Source organism: Populus trichocarpa, chromosome 4, assembly GCF_000002775.5.
Source record: "Populus trichocarpa isolate Nisqually-1 chromosome 4, P.trichocarpa_v4.1, whole genome shotgun sequence".
NCBI lineage: Eukaryota > Viridiplantae > Streptophyta > Magnoliopsida > Malpighiales > Salicaceae > Populus > Populus trichocarpa.
Genome location: NC_037288.2, coordinates 18532743 through 18558346, shown reverse-complemented (window position 1 = coordinate 18558346; position 25604 = coordinate 18532743). Strand labels below are relative to the sequence as shown.

The 25604-nt window shown below is 34.7% G+C and overlaps 4 protein-coding genes across 6 annotated transcripts; 1 reads left to right on the top strand and 3 right to left on the bottom strand.

The window, feature by feature from the left end:
* Positions 1-110: 110 nt before the first annotated feature.
* Positions 111-4829, bottom strand: LOC7477858 (5'-methylthioadenosine nucleosidase). Of its 3 annotated transcripts, XM_002305445.4 has the most exons (8): positions 4590-4828; positions 4437-4500; positions 3344-3435; positions 2862-2968; positions 2473-2547; positions 1955-2029; positions 1271-1363; positions 111-737 (listed from the first exon to the last, which is right to left on the bottom strand). In XM_002305445.4, the coding sequence occupies exons 1-8, from the start codon at positions 4675-4677 to the stop codon at positions 540-542; spliced, it is 792 nt and encodes a 263-aa protein (XP_002305481.1). In that variant the 5' UTR covers positions 4678-4828; the 3' UTR covers positions 111-539. The 3 variants fall into 3 exon arrangements, with proteins under 3 accessions (XP_002305481.1, XP_052308097.1, XP_024455200.1); XM_052452137.1 differs by lacking the exon at positions 2473-2547 and having other exon boundaries at positions 4590-4829; XM_024599432.2 differs by lacking the exon at positions 3344-3435 and having other exon boundaries at positions 4590-4804.
* A 2569-nt stretch (positions 4830-7398) lies between these two features.
* Positions 7399-12585, bottom strand: LOC7453627 (COBRA-like protein 3). Its single transcript, XM_052452585.1, has 6 exons — positions 12534-12585; positions 10165-10244; positions 9140-9593; positions 8644-8803; positions 8255-8514; positions 7399-7938 (listed from the first exon to the last, which is right to left on the bottom strand). The coding sequence occupies exons 1-6, from the start codon at positions 12583-12585 to the stop codon at positions 7637-7639; spliced, it is 1308 nt and encodes a 435-aa protein (XP_052308545.1). The 3' UTR covers positions 7399-7636.
* Positions 12586-18232: 5647 nt separating this feature from the next.
* LOC7477857 (uncharacterized) lies at positions 18233-19629 on the top strand. The gene is made up of 3 exons (XM_002306128.4): positions 18233-18342; positions 18474-18567; positions 18676-19629. Exons 1-3 carry the CDS (start codon positions 18257-18259, stop codon positions 19423-19425), a joined length of 930 nt encoding a protein of 309 aa, XP_002306164.3. The 5' UTR covers positions 18233-18256; the 3' UTR covers positions 19426-19629.
* An 807-nt stretch (positions 19630-20436) lies between these two features.
* LOC7477856 (uncharacterized) lies at positions 20437-24181 on the bottom strand. The gene is made up of 5 exons (XM_002305443.4): positions 23726-24181; positions 21734-22030; positions 21425-21643; positions 21185-21313; positions 20437-20933 (listed from the first exon to the last, which is right to left on the bottom strand). The coding sequence occupies exons 1-5, from the start codon at positions 23987-23989 to the stop codon at positions 20724-20726; spliced, it is 1119 nt and encodes a 372-aa protein (XP_002305479.3). The 5' UTR covers positions 23990-24181; the 3' UTR covers positions 20437-20723.
* Positions 24182-25604: the final 1423 nt, after the last annotated feature.

Sequence of the window (25604 nt, the reverse complement as noted above, 5' to 3'; positions counted from 1 at the left end):
GATTAGTCAACGAATTGCTGCCTAAATTTTTCATGGATATGCGTGCACATGCCAGTTCAAGCAACTGAACGTAGGCAATCTGTCATCTCTTTTAATGAAAAGAGGAGAACTGTCAAACTACTGAAATTCATACCAGAGCAATCTAAGATTATCATACCAGGTTCCGTTATACAAGAAGATTGTCAGACCAAGTTCTTATGCCATTTTTTGTTGTTACAAGAAGATTCCCAGCAACAACCATCACCCAGTCAAACTGTTAGGTTAAATAGATGATGAACAGCATATCACCCTTTTGGCTGCTTAACGGTATACCTAATCAAATTGTGTTGTTGGTCCCAATGCTTGGACCTCAGTTGAGTGCGTGGAAATATAAAACCAAACCATCAGACCCAGAAACATTGGGCCCTCTCAAACTATGGCAGTTTTAAGCTAAATATCACATTTCTTCAAACACATATTGTATCTCGTGAAACAATGGTTCATTGGATACTTCCTGACATGCATCTTCCAAAAAATCAGGCAGTGAAGGTCACATCATTTCAAAGCTCAGAAAGACACTTTCCACTGATGAAATCAACAACTTGGGCGACTGCCTGGTCAAGAGCAGCAGTCACTGCAGCCAGATTCTGCAAGAACTCCTCTGCAGTTGGCTTGTCACCATCCACTATGTCAGTCACAGCTTTTATGAATATTGCAGGGACTTTCAAAAGATCAGCCACATAAGCAACAGCAGCTCCCTGAAACCAAAAATATCATATATATTAGGAACTGAAGAAACATATATAATTTAGGAATAAATTTCATTTGATGCGTCATTCTCCCTATCATATAAAGAGAGAGGTAGTGAGCTGCATGGATGATGAGCTAATTGCAAGAAATTCCTAACGCTGGAGAAAACCCAAAATTGCATTTTGTAATTAATAGAGGAAAATCTTGGTGGTCGTTACTCTAAGAAAAAAATGAAGTTCAAGTTCATTATACATGAAGGTGTTCAAGATTTGATATGTATAGCTGTATATAGTATGCTGCTGTTGAAGATTCATCAGAACTTACGGAAGGATATTATATCGAAAGTAACTTGAAGTCCTGCATTTTTGTAACACTGACACTCCAATAAAAACAAATTCTTAACCAAGCACCTTATCCTTGCAAGTTAAGTCTTAAATATGCATCAAGCAATCAATAAAAGTTATTCTAGTCCATTAACCCAGTTCATTGGAGGACATAGACGTTTCAGCCCCTGCGTTATTAGGGAAGGATTCAACTTTACCTCCATGTCTTTAACCGTAGCATCATTTGCAACAATCGACGCTTCATCTTGTGGGGACATATCAAGAGAGTCTCCAGTAGATAATTTCCCAGCCTGAAACATGAGCATATTGTATGTTAAAATTTTTTAAGGTCAATGCAGGCTTCAAGAACAATACAGAAATTTTCCATATCATGCAGTAGTTTCAGCATTGGGAATTTATAAATGCCTTTCAAAACAACTTCAACCATTCACTGTCGTCAGTTACAGATGATTTTTAACTATTTCAGAAAATCAACCTTACTATGTGAAGAAGAATGCAGCACAAGTTTAACTTCAAAGAAATGGATAGACTAGCACAGCATCACTGGCAGAGTATTCAATAAGTGGGTGCATAAACTAAACCATATACTTCTTGCTAGAGTTTATTGATGAGACAATATTGGATCATTAACCATGTTAGAAATTTTAAGAACTAATTTTGCCAAGTTCTCCAGTCAAACCCCACTAAAACATGGTTCCTTTGTTCAGAAAACAAGACTATTACGAGAGCTCCATAAGCAATAAATAATCTATTTATTGGTAACTATTAGGATTATTTGAACTCGATCTCAGAACTGGCAAGAGCCTACAAACTGAACACTACTCCAAAAAGAAAGCATCCAGCACATATAGATAAGGGATGGAAATGTTCAATAAATTCACCTTTAGGTTAAGTTCCTTCAAGAGATTAGGTGTCGAGAAACACTGCCTCAAACCAACTCCATAGAGATCAAAAACCTACCAGGAAAAGAAAAAAAAAAAGCAGAGGCAGAAAAAGATTAGGTACAGTAGTGCTACTGAAAAATACAAACAGACAAAAGGAAATTATCATTTATAAAGCAGAATTAAAAACATGAACCCAGCCTAGCCATCTGCTAGGGAAATTATCATGGTTTTGTTTTGAGTCTGTTTGCTATACCAGAGGGAATACCGGAGCTCATGATGACTTCCAGCAACCTTTAACATTCAAACAACTTTACTTCTAGATTGCAGATTTCACTAGAGAAATGAGTGTTTATTCAAACAACAATAAGTTGGTTTTGTTAATGGCCTTCGAATATAGGTTTTGGCCATCAGAAAGTCCTACACAGAGTAGACTTACAAATTACAATACAAAATTTCAGGTTCCTTTACATTATTCACAAATAACAAAAAGATTGGAAAACCTAAGGAAAACTTACAGGAATAGGGATTCTTCTGTCATGGAAAGCAACATCAGATACAAGAAACACATCACTAATGCATGCTCCTTTGACCTGGAAGCCTCCATAAATCAGCTTTTGATCGAAATTTAAAAGAAAGTGCACAATTTTATTTCAGATGAATATTCAAAATGGCTGTCAGCATTTTACTGCTTTTATTAAAGGAGGATGCACTCTTTTCAATACTAGCAACTAATCAAATTAGCAGCTACAAAAACAGGCACAATAAAAAAGAATGAACCTTGCTGAAGTGGAAGAAAAAAATGATCTTAACAGTGGAAAAATGAAAGAAAATCGAATACAAGAAGACCAGTAACATTTTGAAAATAATTAAATTTGCAGTTCAAACAAGAAAGGGAAGGGCATACCTTAAAGCCACCAGCAGTGCCTGCATTGATAATTAAGTCTGGTTGTAATGCTTGGATAGCAGCATAGGTCACAAGAGATGCAGAAATTGTGCCTACACTATCAACCCCTGAAAATACATGGTTTAAGAAATATTTGAATGATTACGCCATAGGAACCTAGAGATAAAAGAACATCTATTCCTTGACACCCCATTAGTTATTGTATGACAATGGGGAGCTAGATTGAAGGCATATCCCATATCCATGTGCAAAACAAGTGAATCCAAGAATATCATCAAGTATGTCTTGGAAAGTGCGAATTTGATGGGGGTGGGAGTTTATAGTTTTAAGGAATTTACATGTATAAACTTTCAAAACGTGAATATTTGATAAGCACAGTACTCTGGTATTATGATCGTGCAACTAAGGCAGAACTGATGCTTCAAACATAATTTGAAAAGAAAATGATAAAGAAAACAACTCCCACGAGCATAAAAAATTACCCAGAGTCAAATCCTTTCCAGGCCATACTAAGTTGATATGGAGGTCCTTGTAGATGCCATGATATCTGACCCAAGGCACCCCTTTTGGAAACCTGAACCATCATTCATTGGCATATTGAGACTTGACGGCAACCACATGTATCATATGGTATTCAAAATTTCAAATAGAAAACAAAAGCTCATCACATTTTCAGAAACTTAACTACCCAATAAAAATCCCTTCATCTCCATGAATATCACTTTTATCAGAATAAGCACAAAGCACAAGGCCACAGCATACAAACGATGAAAAAATAGTCGCTCCCAGTATCTACCTTTCTCCAGTAAATAAAGTTCCGAAAGCAAACTTGCAAGTTCAACTAACAATCAAACTTATTTGGCAGTGTGGTTGCGGGTGCTTTTCAAATAACTTTTCGTGCCAAAATACATACTTATGATGTTTTTTCATTTTTTAAAAATTATTTTTGACATCAGCACATCAAAAAGATCCAAAACATACAAACCATATTAAATTTTAGTAAAAAAAAAAAAAAATTTAAATTTTTTAGGAACGCAGCCGCAGTCGCGTTCCCAAACGTTCCTTAAAAATAAAAACCTTCAAGCCAAAAACTGAAAAAAGAAGGCCAAAATAATGACCCCACACAATTAAAAAAGAGCCCTTCACTGTAATTTCAAAAAGAGCCAAACTTCATTCAGCCAATAAATATATGAATTACCCAAATCACTTGGGAAAAAAGGAAAAGGGTAAAACTTTCAGTGCTTGATACATTGATATTCAACAAAAATACTCCTTGATCTGGTAATCTATCATATACCACCATAACTGATCGTGCTTGATTCTTTTTAAAAACAATCAAACTCAAAAATATTGAAACTTGCGCAGGAAAACAACGGCAAGAAAGATCTTTTAGCTATCTCATTATCCTCAAACATATATAAAGATAAACACAAAAAAGATTGCAACTTCATCACACATTGAAATGAACAGAACAAAACTATCTTTACAATCAATCACCACAACCCACAATCAAATCAAACATGCCAAAAACCCATTTACAACATAAATAAACAAACAAAGAAAATATCAACTCACACAGGATCAAGGTCTTCTTTGAGCTGGAATTTGTTAACAACAGGCATGGCTTCTGTTTGCATTGCTATTGAAGACACAAACACACGTAAACACATGAATAAAAAGCAACCCAGATAGATAAAAAATACAAGACTGAGAAAGAGCGTAAAGTACCGATAACGATGAGGATGGAGGAAATGGGTTTGCGATTCTCATCTTGAACAACCATGGCTTCCTCTGATCCCTCACCGTGAGGAGCCATAGCTGCCTGATTGGTGGGCGTCTCTGTGTGAAATGAACAAAAAGGTAGATTGTAAGGAGAAAGAGACAACAGTGCTTGTTTTTTTACTTGTCGTTTTATAGGAGAATCGAACAACAAACTTTACAGAGAACCTACTAGGAAAAGTGCCCAAAATCCCTTGTACCTTTATCTATTGTATTTTGTAATGCGGCAAGATGGTTATTAATTTTTTTTTGAAAATATATTAAAATTATTAAAAAAAAAACAATGAAAAAAAAATAAATATTTGATATTTTATTAAAATAAATGCATCCAAATATAATTATAGACGTAAAATCAAATGGTGATAATAGCATGAACAGCATGAACATGTCCACTTTGGTCTAATAATATATTTATTTTTGGAAAAAACGGATTAATGTAATTTCTTTATTCATATTTAAGGATCATTTGGTATTTATTAAATTGAAATTTATATGATATTATTTTTTTAAATGGTTTGATTGTTCGTGAATTATTTTTGAAGAAAATAATGAATATTGTTTTTATTAAATATACATGCGTTGATCTTATTTGTTTTTTATTTTTTTTATTTCAGCAATAAAAAGTGTTTTATTTTTTTCAATTTATATTTCTGAATCAACAACTACAAATAAATAAATATTTTTTATATTACTTAAATATTAAGAATAAAAACCCGGTTAAAAATTCTGAATTCAGAATGATATTTCAATTTTCATGCTATATACGCATGGTTTTGAATAATAATAATAAGGAATTTATTAACTATTTTAAAATTTTAAAACTTGTTTTTTTTTTAAAATAATAACAATTAAAAAAATAATTAATAGCAAGTGAGAAGATAGATAATCATGAACGAATATTTGAGAATGTGATAATTTTTGTTTTTTAAGTGTTTTTTAAAATATATTTGAAATGAAAAAATATTAAATTAATATTTTTTAAGTGTTTATAAAATTGTTTTGATTGGTTGATATTAATTTATTTTTTTAAAAAATTAATATATTAACATGCAGAAGCTTTGGCCTCAAATTCTGGCTTTGTTCTTGACATAAATGGAATCGGTGTGCGCATCAGAAGAACCTTTTCAAGGGAGAAACTTTGGATGTTATAGCAATGTTGTCAATTTTGTTTAGGTAGGTGTTTTGTTTTTTTAATTGGAATAAAATGTTTCAGTTTTGAAGTGTTTTGACGTGCTGTTTCGGGATTGTATTGTTTATATATATATATATATATATATATATATATATATATATATATATTCAACAACTATAATTCAAATTCAAGATAAATTAATTATAAATTATGCAATACAAACACAATGCCAAACAAATATAATTTTAAAATTTAAAATATTTCTAAATAGTCAAGATTAAATAGATCTTTAACTTAAAATAATTCAACTTAAACAAAATATCAAAATATTATGAAAGTAAAATGTTTTAACACAAATATTTAAAATATAAAGTTAGGTCAATGTTATTAAAGCTAATGGAATCTAAAGCATCCCTTATTTTGCTTAAATTCCTACAAAGTATAAACATGAAAAAAAACAACATGAATATAAACCATATATATTAGTGATAAATCTAATTTTAAAAAATTAATATCATTGTTATTGAAAATAGTAATGAAAAAGAGCCTTTTATAATTGGGTGATTTAATTAATTAAATTGAACAAGGTTCAGTTTGATTTAAAGGCTTTTCAAGAGCGGAACGAAACATGTGGAATGAAACCGGAACGTTCCAGACGGAATTTAGCTGAAAAATCCAGAACAGACCGAGATTTAAAATGAAATAAAATTTATTCTGTTTTGTTTCGTTTTTTAAATTGATATAAAATATTTTGATTATTCTGAACAAAATAAAATAAAATTAACAACCTTGATTGTATTGCCATAATCATTATATGCTTGTGTGTCTGTAGTAGGCATTGAACATAAGAGCAGCCATTGACTCCAAACCACACGGTCACTTTATCTGGACAAGGTCACACGGCTTTGTGTTTTCTTTCAAGAGTCCAAAATTATGGTTTTTTTTTTGGGAAATCGTGCGTTCGTGCTTGAGACGATATGGTGAAGTCATGATGAGAGTCATTCAAATTTTCTGAAGATTCGAGTAAATTATTTATTTAGTGCCTGTCTTTTCAACTTAATTACAACTTAGACATTCATGTTTTTTATTTTTAAATAAAAGAGTATGCTTTTTTTATTTTTTTGGCTACTTTGGGAGCAGCCATTAGCCATGTATGTACGTACGTGGTCTGTCAGCACAAGCACACTCAATGATTGGATACTGAATTCTATGAATATAGAGTTCTCTTAATGGTCGTTGATTCAGTCTTAGCAAGCTGAAGTGCTGAACTTTCCTTATCAAAAAGCTGTCTGGTGGAGCGAACAAGGGGAAGAACCGATCTGCAAAATTCATGTCTTTTCTCACCCTGTCATAGACAAGATATTTGAAGTTAAATGCTTGTCTCAACTAGAAAAGGCATCTGTAGCTTTGAGTTGTACAGAATGAAGATTAATGAAGGAACCTTGGACCTGTCAGGTAATCGGATTAAACGTTTAATGCTGGTGATGCCTTTGGTTCCTTGTGTTACAAAATGACAAGAATGGACGGCAAATCGCTAGAAAATCTTGCGATGAGAGATGGGGAAAACTAAAAATGAAATCCAGAAACTGTGTTCATATTTTTCAAGGCAGGAAATAGACTTCCAATTCCTGCAAAATTGCAAGCTCCTTAAAAGTAATAAAAAAACTCCCTAGCTAGCTCCTTGATGAACAAGAAGATTTTATTAGTAATCCAGCATCCAGTCCGAAATAAGTCAGTGCTCCTTACATTAACATATTCCTCACATTACAATGAGTCACAGGTTGTGCGTAAGGATTCGTACTAATCCAGGAAAAGGTTAACAGTCATATGTTTGAGGATTGCAGGCATCTGCATAAGTTATTTTTCAAAGCCAACTAGCTAGTGATTTGAAAGTCATATAGGTTAGGAGTAGGAGGAAAAGATAACGAGGGGGCTTTGTGCAGGAGCTACCGTTTGGTAGCACTGGGAAAGTGTCTGGAAGTGGCATTGCGCACTCCTCGCCGCCGAAATATATTCTTCGAGGTAAGGCCCATCCATTTCTTAACGTGAACATGCCTGAGTCCTTTTCGAAGAGTATCTCTGTCGATACCGAGCCCAGTTGCCGCTGATCAGCTTGCAAAAGTTCATTATTGTAAGCCTGCAAACCCCAGAAGAGGGCAACCTCATCTGCAAGGAAGCCAGTTATCACAGTATTCATGCAGTTCATTTAATTTAAGTCAATCGCATTTATTACATTTTAACCACCCTTCAACTCCAAGTTAGTCCAGGAAACCATACCAAATTTACAATATCATTTAGATAATCGCAGCACATCAAATCTATGCTTTCTGAGTTTTAAGTCCAGGCTTATTTCAGCCCAAAGTAATTTTCCATTTACAGGCTTGAACCAGAAAGAGTGCAGCTTAGCTATATTGATTTTCCATACAAATTTTCTTCTAGATGATTTTCAAGTATTAAAGAGAATTTTAAGGGCAGTAACTACCTGCAAACCCAGCAGTGGGGAGCAGCGTACTGTTGAAGCTAAATGTAGTTGAATTCTGCTTGAAACCAGGATGCTGTACCAACACATTCCAGTCTGAGTAATTTTTCTTGTAGTTGTAGTTAGAGATTGTCATTTTCACTCTCCAGTGGTCCATATAATTGTTCTTCACATGCCAATGAACTCTGACTGGGCACATATGAGCAGTGCATTGCACTATGTCTGCCTTTTCCACATCTGATAATGGCAAGGAATCAACTTCACTGCTATTCCATGGAGAGAGATGAGTTCTATAAAATGTAGGCTGACGATGAGCCGATAACTAGAAAGCTCCTAAAACGGGTCAGACGACTTGCTTTCATGATAAAATTCAGTGGATTAATGAAAAATACCTTACGCATGAAACAGTACTTTGGTCTGCATCTCTGCATCCACAGCTGCAGTCAGGGCATGCTGTGACTCGAGGGTTATAGAATGTCGAAAGCGAGACACAACAACCAGGTGTTTTGTTAGCCAAAAAAGTTGAGTAAGTGCATGTTGATTTCCATGTTTCTGAAAACAACAAAATTAGGAAATTAGTGATAGTGTAAATAAAGACAAGCGCATCATTGAAGAAAAATGAATCCTCACGAGCATAGCATATTTCAAAAACAAAGACAAAAATTAGATCTTTTCATGGCAACTCCATAGTACTGATTGCTGTCTATCTGCAGACATATAGCTATCAAGAACTACAGAACCATCTTTCAATCTACGTTTAACTTATGGAGAAGAAGCAATTTAGAAATGACCATTCTAATAGTTCTATATCAACAAATTATTCAGCCTTGCAAGTCTATGTTAAACCAGGCTAAATCTTGCAACTTAGTATTTGTGTGGAGTACTTACTGTAAACCTGAACTTGCCTTCTACCCCCAAAATCTGAAGAGACTGTTGGTGTCGTCTCCACAACCGGACCACAAGTGTAGCCAGGACCTGGTGCCAATAATGTAAGATTTGCAGGTGGATAGACAGTAGAATTCCCATCCAAGTTGACAACTGTCATTTCAAAGGAGGAGAGTGACCTCAGAGGATCAATGGCCCGGGCAGAAATAAGGCCACCACGGCAGCAATTCTCGGACATGTTCACTGGTGGAGCGTCTGGCATGAGATCAACAATGACAGGGTTTGGCATGCAAGAGTGAGCGCCTCCGTACTTCACTGGTGAGCATTCCCCTTGCTTAGTGGCACATGCACTAAACATTGACCAGATGATCTCCTCGTTGGTCCATGACCACCCTATATTCCAACCTGGTTTATCAACATGGCGATACTGATAGAAATTTTGTATAGTTACCCTTGCCTGCAAATTTTATCAACTAGGAATATCAGGATTCTGATGTGGTAGCTCCCAGAAATTATTCTCAATTACTAATTTTACAAGAAACAAAAAGGACAAGTTCAGGCAACTTTCTTAAACTTGGCATTCTGACTAACACAAACACATATTGATCGGAAGGCATTATGACATAAAACGGTTAAACAACTTAACCATTCCACCTGCTGAAAAAAACTCTCAATTTTAAACTAGTTAGGTTCAGCTACAAGTATCCACTTAGACCATTAAGTTCGATTCTGAGCAAAGTTTTCTGTACACTATCAAGAGGTCAAGTCGAGTTGTTTTTATCCACCAGTAAAATCTTGTAACCGCTATATGATACAATCATGCAGATCCTTGGTACTACATCTAATCCTTTAGGTATTTACTCTTTTCCTACACCTTTTGCTCTCAGCTTCTGATCCCTGTTCTTGTGTCCAGAAAACAATGTACAAATTCTTATTTTTAGAATTCCAGACAAATTATTCACTTACATGTTGCATATGATGTGATAAAATTAATAAAGCAAAAGCTTGTCATGAATAAACATACTGACCGCATATCCATCACTTCTCCAATCATGGATATCGAAAGTAACTGTAATGTTTCCATTGGGATCCAAAGGGTCATAACAATCTGCATATAAGAGAAGAGGCGATAGTTATATATCATAAATAATCCATTAACTTTCTCCTGGAGAAAAATAGGAAAGGAGAAGTTCAATGCCTGAAAAAGTGCAGATAGAAAGTAACAACAATAACATCAACACAGATGGCCGTACATAAAAGATAATTATTTTCATCTTTGTTTGCAAGTAAGAGGATTCAGATGGATAATGGTGGATCAAAGTCGCTAGGACAGGGGGGAAGAGATAGGGGCTCTTATAGTTGAATGAGACAATAAAGAGTCTTCAGGAACTGCTATAACAAGGGAAAACTGATCCGGTGCCATCTAAAGGGGAGTATACGGATGGCAACAAACAACAAGCATTGAAAACATCAAACTATGTATATTCTAATTTAAACTGGCCAAAGTCTGTGGAGGACAAATTTAAAGATTCTGCACTATATATGCTTATATAGCCTACAGATCAACATGAACTTTTGGAACAGACTAGTTGTCTTGTATGGTGGCGAAACTTAAAAACCAACGTCATCAATTTTTAAAAAATAGGTGTTCCTGTTACAAAGTACAATTATATTCAAACAAGGATTTGAAAACTCTAGCTTTTATCATGAATGCAGACCATTTGGACGACAAATTAAAATTCTGATGCCCAAGCAGCTGTATTCGGCACATAAAACCCTTCTCATTCCATTTTGTGGTGATCGTCGCAAATGTGGGATCAGAAAGATATTCTGGGTAATATTATCTCAATCTCCTCTCTTAGGTCGACTTCAATGTTGCGCTCAATAACCTTGATATATAGGCAGACATAACCTGAAAAACACTGTGTTGACAACCAGAAACAGCAGTTCGAAGCATTGTTGTTCCATCATTCTGTAACATCAGATGGTTCTTTAGAGCACATGCTTCAGGGTTTCTCTCTAAAGCACTGATGGAAGCTAGATTTCAGTGAAAAAACATAAAGGCGTCTTGCCGATATTTCTAACAGCTCAACATTTGACACCCTTATAATTCTACCTGAAAATTAAAATAGTAGACAACAAGAATTTCTCAAATCCGAAGCATAGTTCATGTACGTATGAGAGTTCCTAGCTAGCTTGCTATCTAGTAAATTAATTTGTTGAAGTAGCAGGGATATTTTGTTTTGAGAAATTGAACATTAAAATTTTCTTTTTGAAAAAATAATATAAATTATATTTTAAAAGTTATTTAATTGAATTGATTATTTAACATGGTATTAGAAACTTAATAACTAAGTAGTAACAAGTTTAAATCTCAGTATTTCTATTTATTTGATAAAAATTAAGCATAAATAATATTAGCCAATACAAGTTTTAAGTTTAAAGAACTTTTATTTATAACAGGTAATGTGAGTTTATACCATTTTTAAATTTAAATATATTAAAAATAATATAAATCATATATTAAATCTCCCTTAATAATTTAAAATTTTATATTAAATTAATTTCTCTTCGCTAAATGTTAGAGAAACACGAGGAAACAACAGTGACCTAGGCCCTAAACAATTGAAGAAAGAAATTCTCTTTCAATATCTTACGTGCTGTCATGCTGTCCAGAGATGCATATATTTATTTATTCGTTCACACTTGCCACTTACCAGCCCTGTTCACCTACTAGTTATAACTAAGATTTTCGGTTGAAGAATTAAGAACTTGATTATCAGTTATTCGACACGGAGTGACTGTAACAACGTAAGACTTATCAGGCAGTTGAAAAAGGAGCAACCACCTGGTTTATATACGTAAAATGAATCCACCAGATATCTGGACTGCAAGAACCACTACGTACAATCATTTAACAGTGATGCCTAGAGAACTCTGAAAGTAGCAAAGGAAGAAAACGTTAGCGACTGATCTAGCTAGTGAAGAAGACATACTTTCTTGGAACATTTATAGACCGGCTCGTGTACAATAATATCAACAATAACAATCAAAGCCAACGACATAGCTTTAATCTGCTCATTGCAACAGTCTAAGGAATGCCCCTACATGTGGTTGACCTTTCGTACCACACTTGTTATAAACAGAAATACTCAAGGAAACAATTATGTCGGTTGTGAAATTTACTGATAGAATATTTTTTTGCTATTTTTTTCCCGGTATATATCGATAATAATTTTTTTTACAGGTGTATATCAAGAGAATTATAGTGAAAAAAAAATGAATAATAATAATAATAATAATAATAATGTGCCATTGTTATAGATGATATTACCGATGAAATAAACTCATCGCTAATATCTGATGGTAAATTTCTCGATAATATTTAAGTTATGACCTGACGAGCAACCCCATTGCCTCTCCTCCATTTCTTCTTCTTCTACTTCCATTTTTCTTTGGAATTAACAGCAAGCCCCCCTGTTTTATCACAAATCAAACTCTCATCACCACAAATCCAACCACCCCAACACTCAGTCTGTTGGTATCCCTAGTCTTGTTCAATTATTTGAGATTTAAAAAAATTATATTTGCTTGTAATTTGATGAAATTGATTCGATTTTGTGACTTAGGTATTTTATAATGAAATACATAATGACTTATTTAATGAGTATGTTTCATATTTTATCAATTTTATTCTTAAGTTGAAAATTTCGATAAATATAGAAGAATTTGAATTTTTGTAGAAAATTGATTATTATTGAAGGGTATTATTAATAAAATAGATTGAATAAGTTTAAGTTAAGTCAATGTTAACTAATTTATTTAGTTCACATAGTTAATCATTACATGTTGTCATCAATATTCTATATAGGTATGATATAAATAATAAATTATCATTCTTAGACGTATCTAGTTCTAGTAACATGCATGAAGTTGTAGATGATAATAGTAATTCTTATAGGAGTATGGTTATGGATGCGATGAGAATGAATTAAGGTTATGCAGGTGAATGTTCAATCGTAGATGAAGAATCAAATGCAGGCATGACCAGGTTTTTTGATCTTTTGGAAGACTTAGACAAACCGTTATGGGATGGGTGCACAAATCACATTAAACTATTGGTCGTTGCACAAATGTTCACCATCAAGTCATATTATAAGGTAAATGAGACTAGTTACGACAGAATTGTTGAATGGACAAGAAGCATTTTACCTGAAGAAAATAGGCAGGAAGAGAACTTACATGCTGTTAAATCCATGATGAAACCTCTTTAGCTTGGGATACCAGAAAATTGACATGTGTCCAAACTTCGACATGTTGTACTACCTTGAAAATACAAACTTGATTGAGTACAAAACCCTTGGGCATGCTCGTTATAAACCTAAAACTGGTAGTGAAAGGACTTTTGTGGCATATAGAAAATTTAGATACTTCCCAATAATTCTTAGACTGCAAATTTTTTTCATATCTCAAAAGACTATTGAACACATGACATGGTATCATTCATATGATGCGGTGGTTGGAGTTACGGTGTACCATTTCGATGGTGAAACCCAAAAACATTTCAATAGAATGCATCCTCAGTTTTTAATAGTACCATGTAATGTACATTTTGGATTATGTACAGACAAATTTAATCCATTCAAGTCATTTACTGCTTCTTATTCTTATCGGTTGGTGATACTCACGGTTTATAACTTGTCACGGAGGATGTGTATGAGGCTGAAATTCATGTTTTTATCTACGGTTATACCCGGTCCTAATAGTTTGAGCAGAAATATAGATGATTATCTTCAACCATTGATTGATGAGTTGAAGTAGTTGTGGTCATCTAGGACTTTGACTTGTGATGTCTCGAGGAAACAAAATTTTTAGATGAAGACAACTTTGATGTGGACTATCAATGATTTTTCTGCATATGAGATGGTTTTTGGGTGGAGTACACATGAAAAATTTGCATGTTCATACCATAGTTTTGAAACCCGACCCGGTCAAGTGATCGGGTCACGGGTCAGATGGGTTGACCCGGGTCAACCCAAAAAAAAGAAAACTGCAGATAATTATTCAATTAAGTGAGCCATACAGAAAAGGGTAAACATTAAGTCGCATAGCCAACTGCCAAAAAGTCTAGCTGGAAACTTAAGCTTCATGTCCTTTTATTTGACAGAGTATTTGAAGCTAAAACTCACTGTAATGCTTAGGTTTCTCTTCCAAGGTTACATAGGTACTGGTTTACAGGTTGTCTGCGACACTTAAAACATGATGCAAAAGGAGCAGAAAGAAAATAATGACACAAGGCAGTGGTCATTATTTGTCTGTGGCCAAACTCAGGGGACTGCCCGACGGAGCACCACCAAATGAAGAGAGTTACCACAAGCCTGAGACGACTTCTACTACTTTGCCAGCTTCGAATCCTTAGACAAGAGCTAGGACGGATTGAATCGAAAGCTTTCTTCTTTTTGGCTTAACAGTGATATAAGACAAAAAGAATGAAAGAAAGAGTAGTTGCAATACTACCCGGAAGAGGCAGCAGGTGCAATAGGTCGGGACGCGGAGGTCGAAGGAAGAGAAGAGGCAGCGGCAGCGGCGGGAAGTCCTCTGCTCCTCTGTCAAGACGTCCTCTGCGATCAGCTGGGTTTCAATTAGGTTTGCAAATTGTAAGTTTTGGAACTGATATTGCTTTGTTCTTCTTGTCTTCAGTTTTTAGCATTTTGGCCTTTTAAAATGCCAAAACGAAGTCGTTTCATAATTGGCAATATAAAAAAAAAATTGACCGGGTGGAACGGGTCCCGGGTCGACCCGCCGGGTCGACCGGGTTTTCCCGGGCCAATTCCCAAGCGGGTTTTTGCCTCCACCCGGACCGGTCCCAAGCCCGGGTCGGCCGGGTCCCGGGTCGACCCGCCGGGCCGGTCCGGGTTTTAAAACACTGGTTCATACTGTATAAAAAATAACAAAGCCTTCACCTTAACAAATGGTGGTAAAATATCTTTTTTTTTTATTGTCACTGACGGTTTTTGTCAACTAATCACAAGTTCAGAAAAAATATAAATGATTTTTTGTTAATAGAGTTTAAAAGGATGTTGTATTATCTGTACCATCGAGTGAAAAATTATATAACATGATATTATAAAATGATAATATTGTATTTAATTTTCAATCATGTAAGCCAAAGATTCTTGATTTTAGTGTAATCTAATGGGAACTGAAAACATTCGGAAGGTCTGAAGATATTTGATCCATGGACAATAGAGACACACATCAGTCCCTTGCAAGTGGGGCGGTTCCATATTCTTCTTTTTTTTTTTTATAAAAAAAAGTATAGTTCTGAAACCCGGTCCCGCGGGTCGACCTGGGACCCGGCCGACCCAGGGCTGGAACCGGGCCGGGTTGAAGAAAAAATGGGGGAAGGAAAAACCCGGTGTGACCTAGCAAGACCCGGTCAAGACCCGGTTGCAAACCTGTTGACTTTTGTTTTTTTTTTTACTAAAACGACGTCGTTTTGATTTAAAAAAAAAGAATTGACCCGGTGACCCGGTTAAGACCTGGTGACCCAATCAAAACCTGGAACCCGGACCTTGAACCGGGCCGGCCACCAGGCAGGGTCTTAAAACTATGAAAAAAAGAAACAAATTATCAAAGAATAGCGAAAAACAGAATGGGAAAAATCCTGTAAAGGAAATAGAACTGGAAAAAAAAAAAACTATGAAATGAAGGGAAAAAATGCCTTTCCGACGCGAGGGATGGTGAAATTACTGTTACTTCTTTTCCTCTATTACTCTTGCCTTTGGTGATATATCATGGGATGCTAAAATAAGTGTTGGCCTTTTTCTTTATCATTTGGAATTTGATTATTTAGACTTAACTATGCTTTTGAATCTCTCGCGTTGGAAGAGGCCATGGTACTTGAAGCTCTTGCGTCCATTTCTGTAACTGGACATGAAGGGGGCGGGCTTGATCTTGAACCGTGTAAGCTCCTTAGGGCTAGCATTGTAGAAAGAGAACCTTCAACCTCCTCTTCCCATCGTTTACTCAATCAGCAGCAGCAGCCGGAGGTGGAGCTAGGATTATTTATTTGAAGGGGTCAAAATTAATATAATAAAATATAATATTTGTTTTAATTTATTATACATGAGTTGTGAAACAAAACCTATATAATTTAGTTTTATTCAAATAACTTACTATAAGCATATAATAATCTTTGTATAAGGTAAAAAGTTTGGAGCAATACTAAATTGAGTCAAAACAATGAAGTTAATTTCATCTTCATAATGTATCCATCACTTTAATGTTGTTAGTCTTTATACCTATCAAATATAAACATACAAAGTATATAAGAAACATTAGCTAAAACGAAACATTATTTATGTTTGATAAACTTTGAAATAAAGCAAAAAATAATAAAGAATGATTCTTATATATTTATTTTAATTGTGCTCGTTGTTCTTTCATAGAATAGAAATCATCGATTATCATATTAATTGTGAATCTTTCAGCAATTTCTTTTTCTATATAGACAATCAAATAATTTGCAAGAAAATCATCCTTCATCCGATTGCGAAGTCTTATTTTAACAATTTTCATCGCTGAAAAAACTCGTTCAGTAAGCTGTACTGAGTTATCAATATATTTGTTTTTCAAAAAAAAAATCAATTCTTCTTATTTTATTCATGGTTCAACCTAAAATCAAAACATATATCATAAGAAAAAATTTATAATTTTGGTGGCTTTGCTAAAAACAAAACATAAAAAAAATCCAAGCATAATCAAAACAAACCAATAAAATATATCTAATTAATTAGAAAAAAAATCACTATAACAAGAATTCAAAAAAAAATTTGATAGAACTAGCAGACCTGAGAAAAAGAAGAAGCAAAAATGGTAGAATTATATAAAAAAAACTTCATCAAATTATTAACAAACATCTCAAAACAAAACAAAAATATATTTTAAATTTAAGTTACCTTGTTTTATTTGATGAAAGATAAATTAATTAGTAACTCTGCTTCAATCTTTTTGTAGAAAAATTTTGCTCGCGATTTATGTTTTTGATCGGCGGCAGGATTTATATTAGGATAAATTGATTCTGTTTTTTATTTCACAAAGTAATGCATTTATATTTTTTTCTTTTCCATGTAGGTGAAGAGTAAATTCAAAGAAAATAAAAAATAAAATCACTCTACCTCTTTAAAATAAAAAATATAACACTTCCTTATTATTTAATTATCTAATTACCCAATATATATATATATATATATATATATATATATATATATATATATATATATATATATTACAGGGGAGGCCCGGGCCCTGCTTGCCTCCCTTTGCTTTCACCCCTGGCAGCAGCAATAATAATAATAAAAAATAATCACCGGAAGTTTAGTGCTGACATAATGGAATTATATACAACACGATTATGATTATGATCCCAAGACTAAAGGGATTACGATCAAGCTATGATCCTTATTGTAAAGATATGGAAATAATTCCCTCTGAATTGAGTAGCAATTCATAAGCATAAGTGATGTTGACAAATCAACCAGCCAAGAACATATAAACAAATTCTCTAACAACTAATTAAATGGGCACGGGGTACTGCAGAATCATGCGTATTAATCCAAACAATACAGATGTGATATGGGTGTTACAATATATATATATATCTACCAAAAAGATTTTATTCCTCATGACTTGTCTAGAGATTTGAATCTTACAGGAAGGGAATGATCCCGAACCTATAACAATATTGTAGTTCAAGGAAAATGTTTCTTTTTTTCTTTGGAATAAGCTTGATGGATCTTTAATTATATATAACGATGAAAGCACTTCTCTTTAATATATATATATATATATATATATATATATTTTGCTTTTGTTTATTTTAGTCTGTGGGCATATAAGAAATTAAATAAATCGTGGGTAATCTGGACGATACTGACAATTTGAAGCTAAATCAATTATAAGCAACCACAACAGATTAAAGTAGTAGAAATAAAGCGATAGAACCAATTAATTTATTACCTCTGCCAGTTTGCTAACCTTGACCAATCTGATTTCTGGCTATATATAGTGTGCAAGAGAGGGAGCCTTGAAAACATACGAAAACGACAGAAGAAAAAGATGGCTGGATATCCAGGGAGTACTGTTGAGGATGAAGAGAGCCTGTATAGTGGGAAAAAACCCCAGCCTTCTGCAACAACTCCAATGTCAGTGCAAGACTTCATACAATCATGCTTCTCTCCTTTCAAATTCACAAGAAGATCAGTGATAAATATTGCTATTAACTAGAACAAATGAATAAAACATTAATCCCTTTGTCTTCCAAATAATTTTGCAGGGCAGAGGTAGTTCAAAACGAAGGAGGGATCCAGAAGAAGAAATCCCCGACATTAAGAGAGATATTGGGTTTGGAAGACCTCTTTTCCTTGACGGTAAATACTGTGATTTCAATCAAATAAAGTGTGTATGTGTATGTATACATAATGTCTTATACATTTACGCCAAAACGCTTACCATGCAAAATGTTTCTGTGCACGCAGACATGGAGAGCATCAGTGGCTGAGCTCCTGGGCACAGCTGTTCTTGTTTTTGCACTGGACACCATAGTCATTTCAACAATTCAGACTCAGACAAAGACACCCAACCTTATATTGTCAACCCTTGTTGCCATCATTGTCACAATTCTCCTACTTGCTACCTATCCCATTTCTGGTGGCCACATTAATCCTATTGTCACTTTCGCCGCCTTACTAACTGGCCTTATTTCCATCTCAAAAGCTTTTATCTATATCTTGGCTCAATGCGTTGGTGGCATTGTAGGTGCACTGGCACTAAAAGCGGTGGTCAACAGCGAAATTGAACGAACTTTCTCTCTCGGAGGCTGTACCCTCACCGTTGTCGCACCGGGACCAGAGGGGCCGACTGTGGTAGGTCTGGAGACAGGACAGGCTCTTTGGCTAGAGATAATTTGTGGGTTTGTTTTTCTTTTCGCTTCAGTGTGGATGGCCTTCGATCATCGCCAAGCCAAGGGTTTGGGCAGAGTTAATGTTTTGATCATCGTCGGAATAGTACTGGGCCTTCTCGTGTACGTTTCTACCACAGTCACGGCTACGAAAGGCTACGCCGGGGCAGGGCTGAATCCAGCAAGGTGTTTGGGACCAGCCATTGTTAGAGGGGGCCATCTTTGGAATGGGCATTGGGTGTTTTGGGTAGGGCCAGCTATTGCTTGTGTGGCATTCGCCATATACACAAAGGTCATTCCAAGCCAACTTTCCCACACCATAGAGTAAAACCTAACTGAAATTCAAGGATTCCTTGGGCATAAAGTTATGTTCAAGTTTGAAAATAATGCCGAGAGATAAATTCTTTTAATGTTGTTCACCTGTTCAATAATTGAACAGGTTGTAATAATGTATCATTTATTTGTCAATTAAAAAAATAACTTGTAATATTTTCTTTCGTTGTCTACAATGTAACAAGTTTTAATGCGTAAATTATGAGTTCTACCTTTTTTTAGAAGCCATCCGGGGGGAAAAACAACAGATGAAGAAATCGAAAACCTCTCAAGCACTAACCCGCTTGTATTGATCGTAAAATAACTCTAAAATCTCAAAAACAAAATATGGGATGTATTGCTTCAAGAAGGAACAAACCATGGAATTGCATTTATATTAGAATTTGTTGCATATTTCCCTTTCAAAAGCTTTTTTCATTAGCTGCTAGATGTGGTAAACAGCCGAATTGAACTGTTTCACCATGGGCCAAATGGTCCGACTGTGTTTGTGCTGTTAAATTTTTTATCATTATCGGAATTGTATCGGGCCTCTTCTTGTTTCATTTCGACCACTGTCACAGCTATGGCGGGGCAGGGCTAAATCCAGCAACGTGTCTGGGCCCAAAAACTGTTAAAGGGGGTCTTCTTTGGAATGGGCATTGGGTATTGTGGGTTGGACCAGCTTTTGCTCCATACACAAAGCTCACTCAACTTGAACATTCCCACGCGACAGCATAGACTTAAACAATTTTCATGAATTCCTCAAGAACACGAAAAAGAAAGGTTATGATGTTCATTTTGGAAAACTGAATTCTGTAGATGTTTGTATCTGAATCAAGATCTAATAATAAGCTATTAATTTGTCCAAAAATCTTAATAATGTTGCACATTGACTACAATGCATTAATTAATTATCATTTTGAGTCCTACGATCATCATGTCCTTGACTCATACTAATCGCTCGTTGATCATCCCTAGCTAGCTGCGTGCATGGCTTTAAATTGCTATGTCATTATCAAAATCTACGTTTACCAGAATCAAAATAAATCTTACAGTGTATAATCTATTCAGTACAAGACAAAGAACACGAGAGTTTAATAAATCGAGTAAGAACAAAGAACACCCAAGTAAGGAGGGATTATCATTGACAATATTGCTCGACACTCTTGGCTCAAGTGCCCAACAGAGGGCACAACCAAACCACTGAACTTAGACTAATTAAACAAACATTTATTCCACTTTTTGTTAATTATAGATATATTTTCCTCGATATATTTAGACAAGAAGTTTGATTTTGTAATTTGATTTATGTTACTAGGAAGGTGGCTGCAAAAATGTAGAGGAGGAATTAGCGAGGGGCTCGTGGACAACAGAATTTGAAGAGATTGAGATGGGGCTGCCCTCTAACTGCAACATTATACTTCCCAAGATTTCTGTCAACACCTTCTTAAACTCATCTTCTTTAACCAGTTTCCCATCATCTGCGTTCATCATCTTAAGCATCTCGCTTATTACGTTGTCCATCTGAAACATTGAAGTTCCGAGTCATTAACAAATTTAATCCAATTTGAGACTAGGGTAAGTTAAGATTAAGTTAAATGATATATATAAATCTTGGATATGGATTAATTAATGCATACTAGCCACGAACTTCATACAAAAATTCCATGAAATCGTCCGGGAAATGATTACATAAACTTTTTTTTCCTGGTAAAATTAGCATTACTCCTAAGTATCGATCAACTGTGAATTGTTTGTGATTGGCTTTATCTTACCTCATGAATTGCACCAACTGGAGGCAGGTCAGCTGATGGAGCGACCGTATCTAGCGCCACACGCAAATACTCCTTGGATATTTTCCCATTGCGATCTTTTGGCACATTTTCTATTGCCGTGTTTAGATTCTGCCAAGCCAATAATGGATTGCAGAATATGATAATTTTTCCCAAGAATATATACATATTCTAATTAATTATATCGAGAAAAGAGAGGTTATGTAGCGATCAGAGCCAAACCTTGTCTAATTCAAATTTGTTGGATAAAAGTCTCTTAATTCCACTTCCATCAAAGGTGTTTTCACTGTGTGCAACGATCACAGGCTGCTCTTTCAGACGTTGTGCTACACACTGTGCCACTTTCTTGAACTCCACCAAGAATGTCTCTTGAGAAGGGGGCTTGTCCTGATCTTGACCAGCACAAGATTGTAAAGCTGGTTCCACAATGTTACTCATTACCTACACCAGAAAATAAGTCCACGATTTGCACTGAAACCCCATATTAACTAAATGTTACATCATTGAATTGCAAGGATAAAAACTCCATACCCAGGAATCTGAAGATGGAGGCATTCCTTGATCAACAGTAAGCTGTTCCAAAGCTTTGACAATGTGATGATGGAGTGATCCACCAGGTGATTCCAACTGGGAAAATAAGGACACCATTTCTGCTTCATAACCAGGTCCTTTAATGAACTCTAAGAGGTCCTCCCCATCCATACGGAGGATGACTATAGGGTCTCGCTTCAAACCAGCAGCCATGCCTTGAAGAAAATCTGATATAACTCCTTTAAATTCAGTCTTGCTCACTTTCTCTTGCTTGCCATGTGTGAATTCATTTAGAACCTATAACAACATGATATTTGACGCACATATATATGTATGAGAAAGGTTTCATTAATCTTTAAGTATAATTTACTGTTGAGCTTACAATTAAGTTTATCATGATAAATCCCACAATGCGTTCCTTTCTCCCAGCAATTCGTCCTACCAATTTAACTTTAGTACAACATTATTATGAGTTCCCTACTTGTCACTTCTCTAACCTTTTGGTTTCTTAGAAAATTCGCAATATACAAGTGCAAAGGTGGTCCTAGCTAGACAGTACTTCTACCTGTTCTTGTAGGCATGGGGTAATATTTTAATGCCCACCCAATTACAGGTAAATATTAAAATATGATCTAGAGCATACATTTGCATGATTTCATCAATGGAGCAGTTGCTGGTACTTGTCCCTACAAAAATGTTAGGAGTGAGTCTTGTCCCTACAAACACACTGCCATTTTAAATATGGGTAAGCCCAAGAAGTCAGACTACCTGACTTTGGTCGCATCAAAATTGGATAAATATATTAGGTGTTCAACATTCTAATGTTAATGGTGTTTTTTTTTATAAAAAAAAATACATTAAATATATATGTTTTAGATTTTTTATATTAACATATTAAAATCATTTAAAAAACACATAAAAATATATTAATTAATATATTCATGTAGTTTCCACACAGCAAAATAATATATACATATTCATGATTTCTTATGCATCATTAAAGAAAGGAAAATATTCAAGTAGTTTCCACAACATTCATCTCCAGATGCCTCTCCAGCATGTAATGATAAAAGGAAAAGGATGACAAAAGTCAATTGGAAAAGCAAAGGCCGAATGAAAAGCTAAGACCGACAACACCGACTAAAATTGAAAGATAGTTAGGATGTTTATCGAGGTAAGCTAGAAATGGAAAATCTTGACGATTTGCTTCTTATCATGTCCCCCAACAAGACAAGCATAGTGATTTCCATCGCTATTAAGAATCGAAAGTTAGACATCAATGCAATAAACAATGAAAATTGGCGTTGAAAAAAAAAAAAGAAGAAAAGGAATGAATCACTCTGTGCATCCACGAACTTTTTAGAGCCACAAGCTTAATTAAAACTCACGAAAGAGTGGTGAAAGCAGCGTCACGAGGGGCTGCGAAGTCCATCCCCTAGCTTCATGCTAGCAAAATATAAATTTTTTTTTTAATTATGGATGTCTAAATAATTATTCGAAGACTTCTCTCCACTATCTCGGGGGACATTTACAACTTTCCTACACAATAAATATCTCTAGGGCCAAAATCTTGCTTCGGAATCGATTCATTTCAGCCATTGGAGCAGCTAGAAATTAAATTGCGTGTACGTAAGTATGAGCATGCATGAGCCGTTTAACGGCAACCCTTTCCCCAGCTGTAGAACTCAATGTTTTTCCAAACTACAAAACTCATCAAGGCTTTTTTAACGGTTGGAAATATCATCAAAACAACTTTCATATATTAAAATTAAATATCTTCTCAATGGTTGGCATAAATATTACTATAGAATTATATATAGATTGATTCTTTGAATCATGTTCATGTACTAGATTGGTGTAGCTTGGATTAACTGTCCTCAATTTCATTAATAAAAAAGAAAGAAAGAACTCCTAAAACAAAACCTATGAAGCTTACCATGCATCTCTACCAACTTAAGAAAAATGTAAAGAGAGCTGGGGGCATGAAATAACCTCAGAGTAGATGTGATCAGAATCGGGAGAAGAACCCTGCGCAGGCAAGCCAAGGGCAGCACCAATATCAGCAACAGCGGGTTCAAGTTCTTTCACAGAGAGCTTACCATCTCTATCCCTATCCAGCTCTTGGAACTTATGATCCACAAAACTGCTAAACACCTCTTCATTCCCAACCAACTCCATTATATCTGAACCGTCTAGAACCTGTCCATTTCCTCCACTTGTTCTTATCTCTTCCTTGCTTGTGCTACCCTTCTCCATTAACTCTCTTAACCTTTCTCTCTTGCTTTCTTGTGAGATTCTTTGGCTTTGTTTTTGTGTGTGTGTATCTCGTGAATCACACGAGCTAAAGTGAAGGTTTGCTGTAGCCTGTAGGTGAGTCTCCCTTTGCTGCTTTCTCTGCTTCTTGTGTTCTTGGCCTTTAAATATGCGAGAGAATGGGATCAGAATGGCTTTTGTGCATTTACGAGCTGGGTGCGGCAGATATACGGCACGTTTGCTTTCCTTTTCAAGACACATATTTTAATTAGTTTCTTAATTTTTTTTATTATTAAAAGTAGCATGCGGGTTATACATTCAATATATTATTTTTATAAAATAAATTCGAATTGTATATATTGATTATAATTTGTTTAATTATTATATAATGAGAGAGGATTATTATATCCCTTATGTACTAATCTTTTTTTAAAAAAATTAAATTCAATAAATAAACCACTATAATAGGATTTGAAAAGAAAAATAAAAAAAAAACCACTTGTCATTTGTTAAATATAGGAATTAACTTAAAGAATATAAAAAACAGAAACTAAAAATATTAGGATTTGAATTCCCTTTTTTTCTAACAACAATATTTTTATCAAAAAACTATCTCAATCCAATAACTTTCAAATGAAAATCCTTTGAACTTAAAACTTACACATACCCACACTATCTTATGCTTAATTCTTATTAAATAAATAGAGATGATGGGATTCGAACTCGTGACTACTTGGTAATCAAGACTCTAATACCATGTTAAAGAACTATCTTAACCCAATAACTTAAGCGGTTAGGTGAGATCCAATATATAATTTATATTATTCTCTAATAATTTTCTCAACAAACTAATTTCCTTGTATAATAAATAAATAAATTCTCAATTTGTGATTTAGGTAAGCATCCATAACTACAAAAATTATATATTAATATAAAGTTTATTTCTGAGGTCTCTTCTTATCTTTCAATGAAAAAGACTAGGTGAAATGCGACATCAAGCTGCTCTCATTAGCAACTCGCAATTTTCAATCATTTTACTCGAGACAAATCGCATGTCAGTTTTTTTGGCCAAATGACTTTTTTTTATGTATACCAATAAAAAAAAAAGTTATAATTTATTTAAAAAAAAAATTGTGCGATGTGCCTTGAACACCATAAAAGTAGGAATACGAGGATAGAACCAAACAGTCAAACCAAGAGAGTGGCTCGTAGCCACCGATCCTCTGTGTGGATAGGACACGTGGGGCGGTTAGGGAGCCTCCAAAATAAAATAAAATGATAGATAGCAGACCCACCCACCAAACATCTATAGGTCACTACCTCTCAGTGTCCTTTTTTGCGCTTTGGTCGGCCCGTCTTTCCAAGACGTGTGGACTGGCAGCCTAATCTGCTCGAGTCTGTATTTTTTCAAGATATTCATGTAGAGATAAGTTTTTTTTAAGTATTAAAATCATACATTTTTTATTTTTAAAATTTTATTTTTTATATCTGTATATCAAAATGATTTAAAAATATTTAAAAAAATTATTTTAAACTGCAATAAAATTTTTTAAAAAGTAAAAAAAAAAAAACACAGTTAAATCACCACACGAAACAAGCCTTTGTATGTCTCGAATGA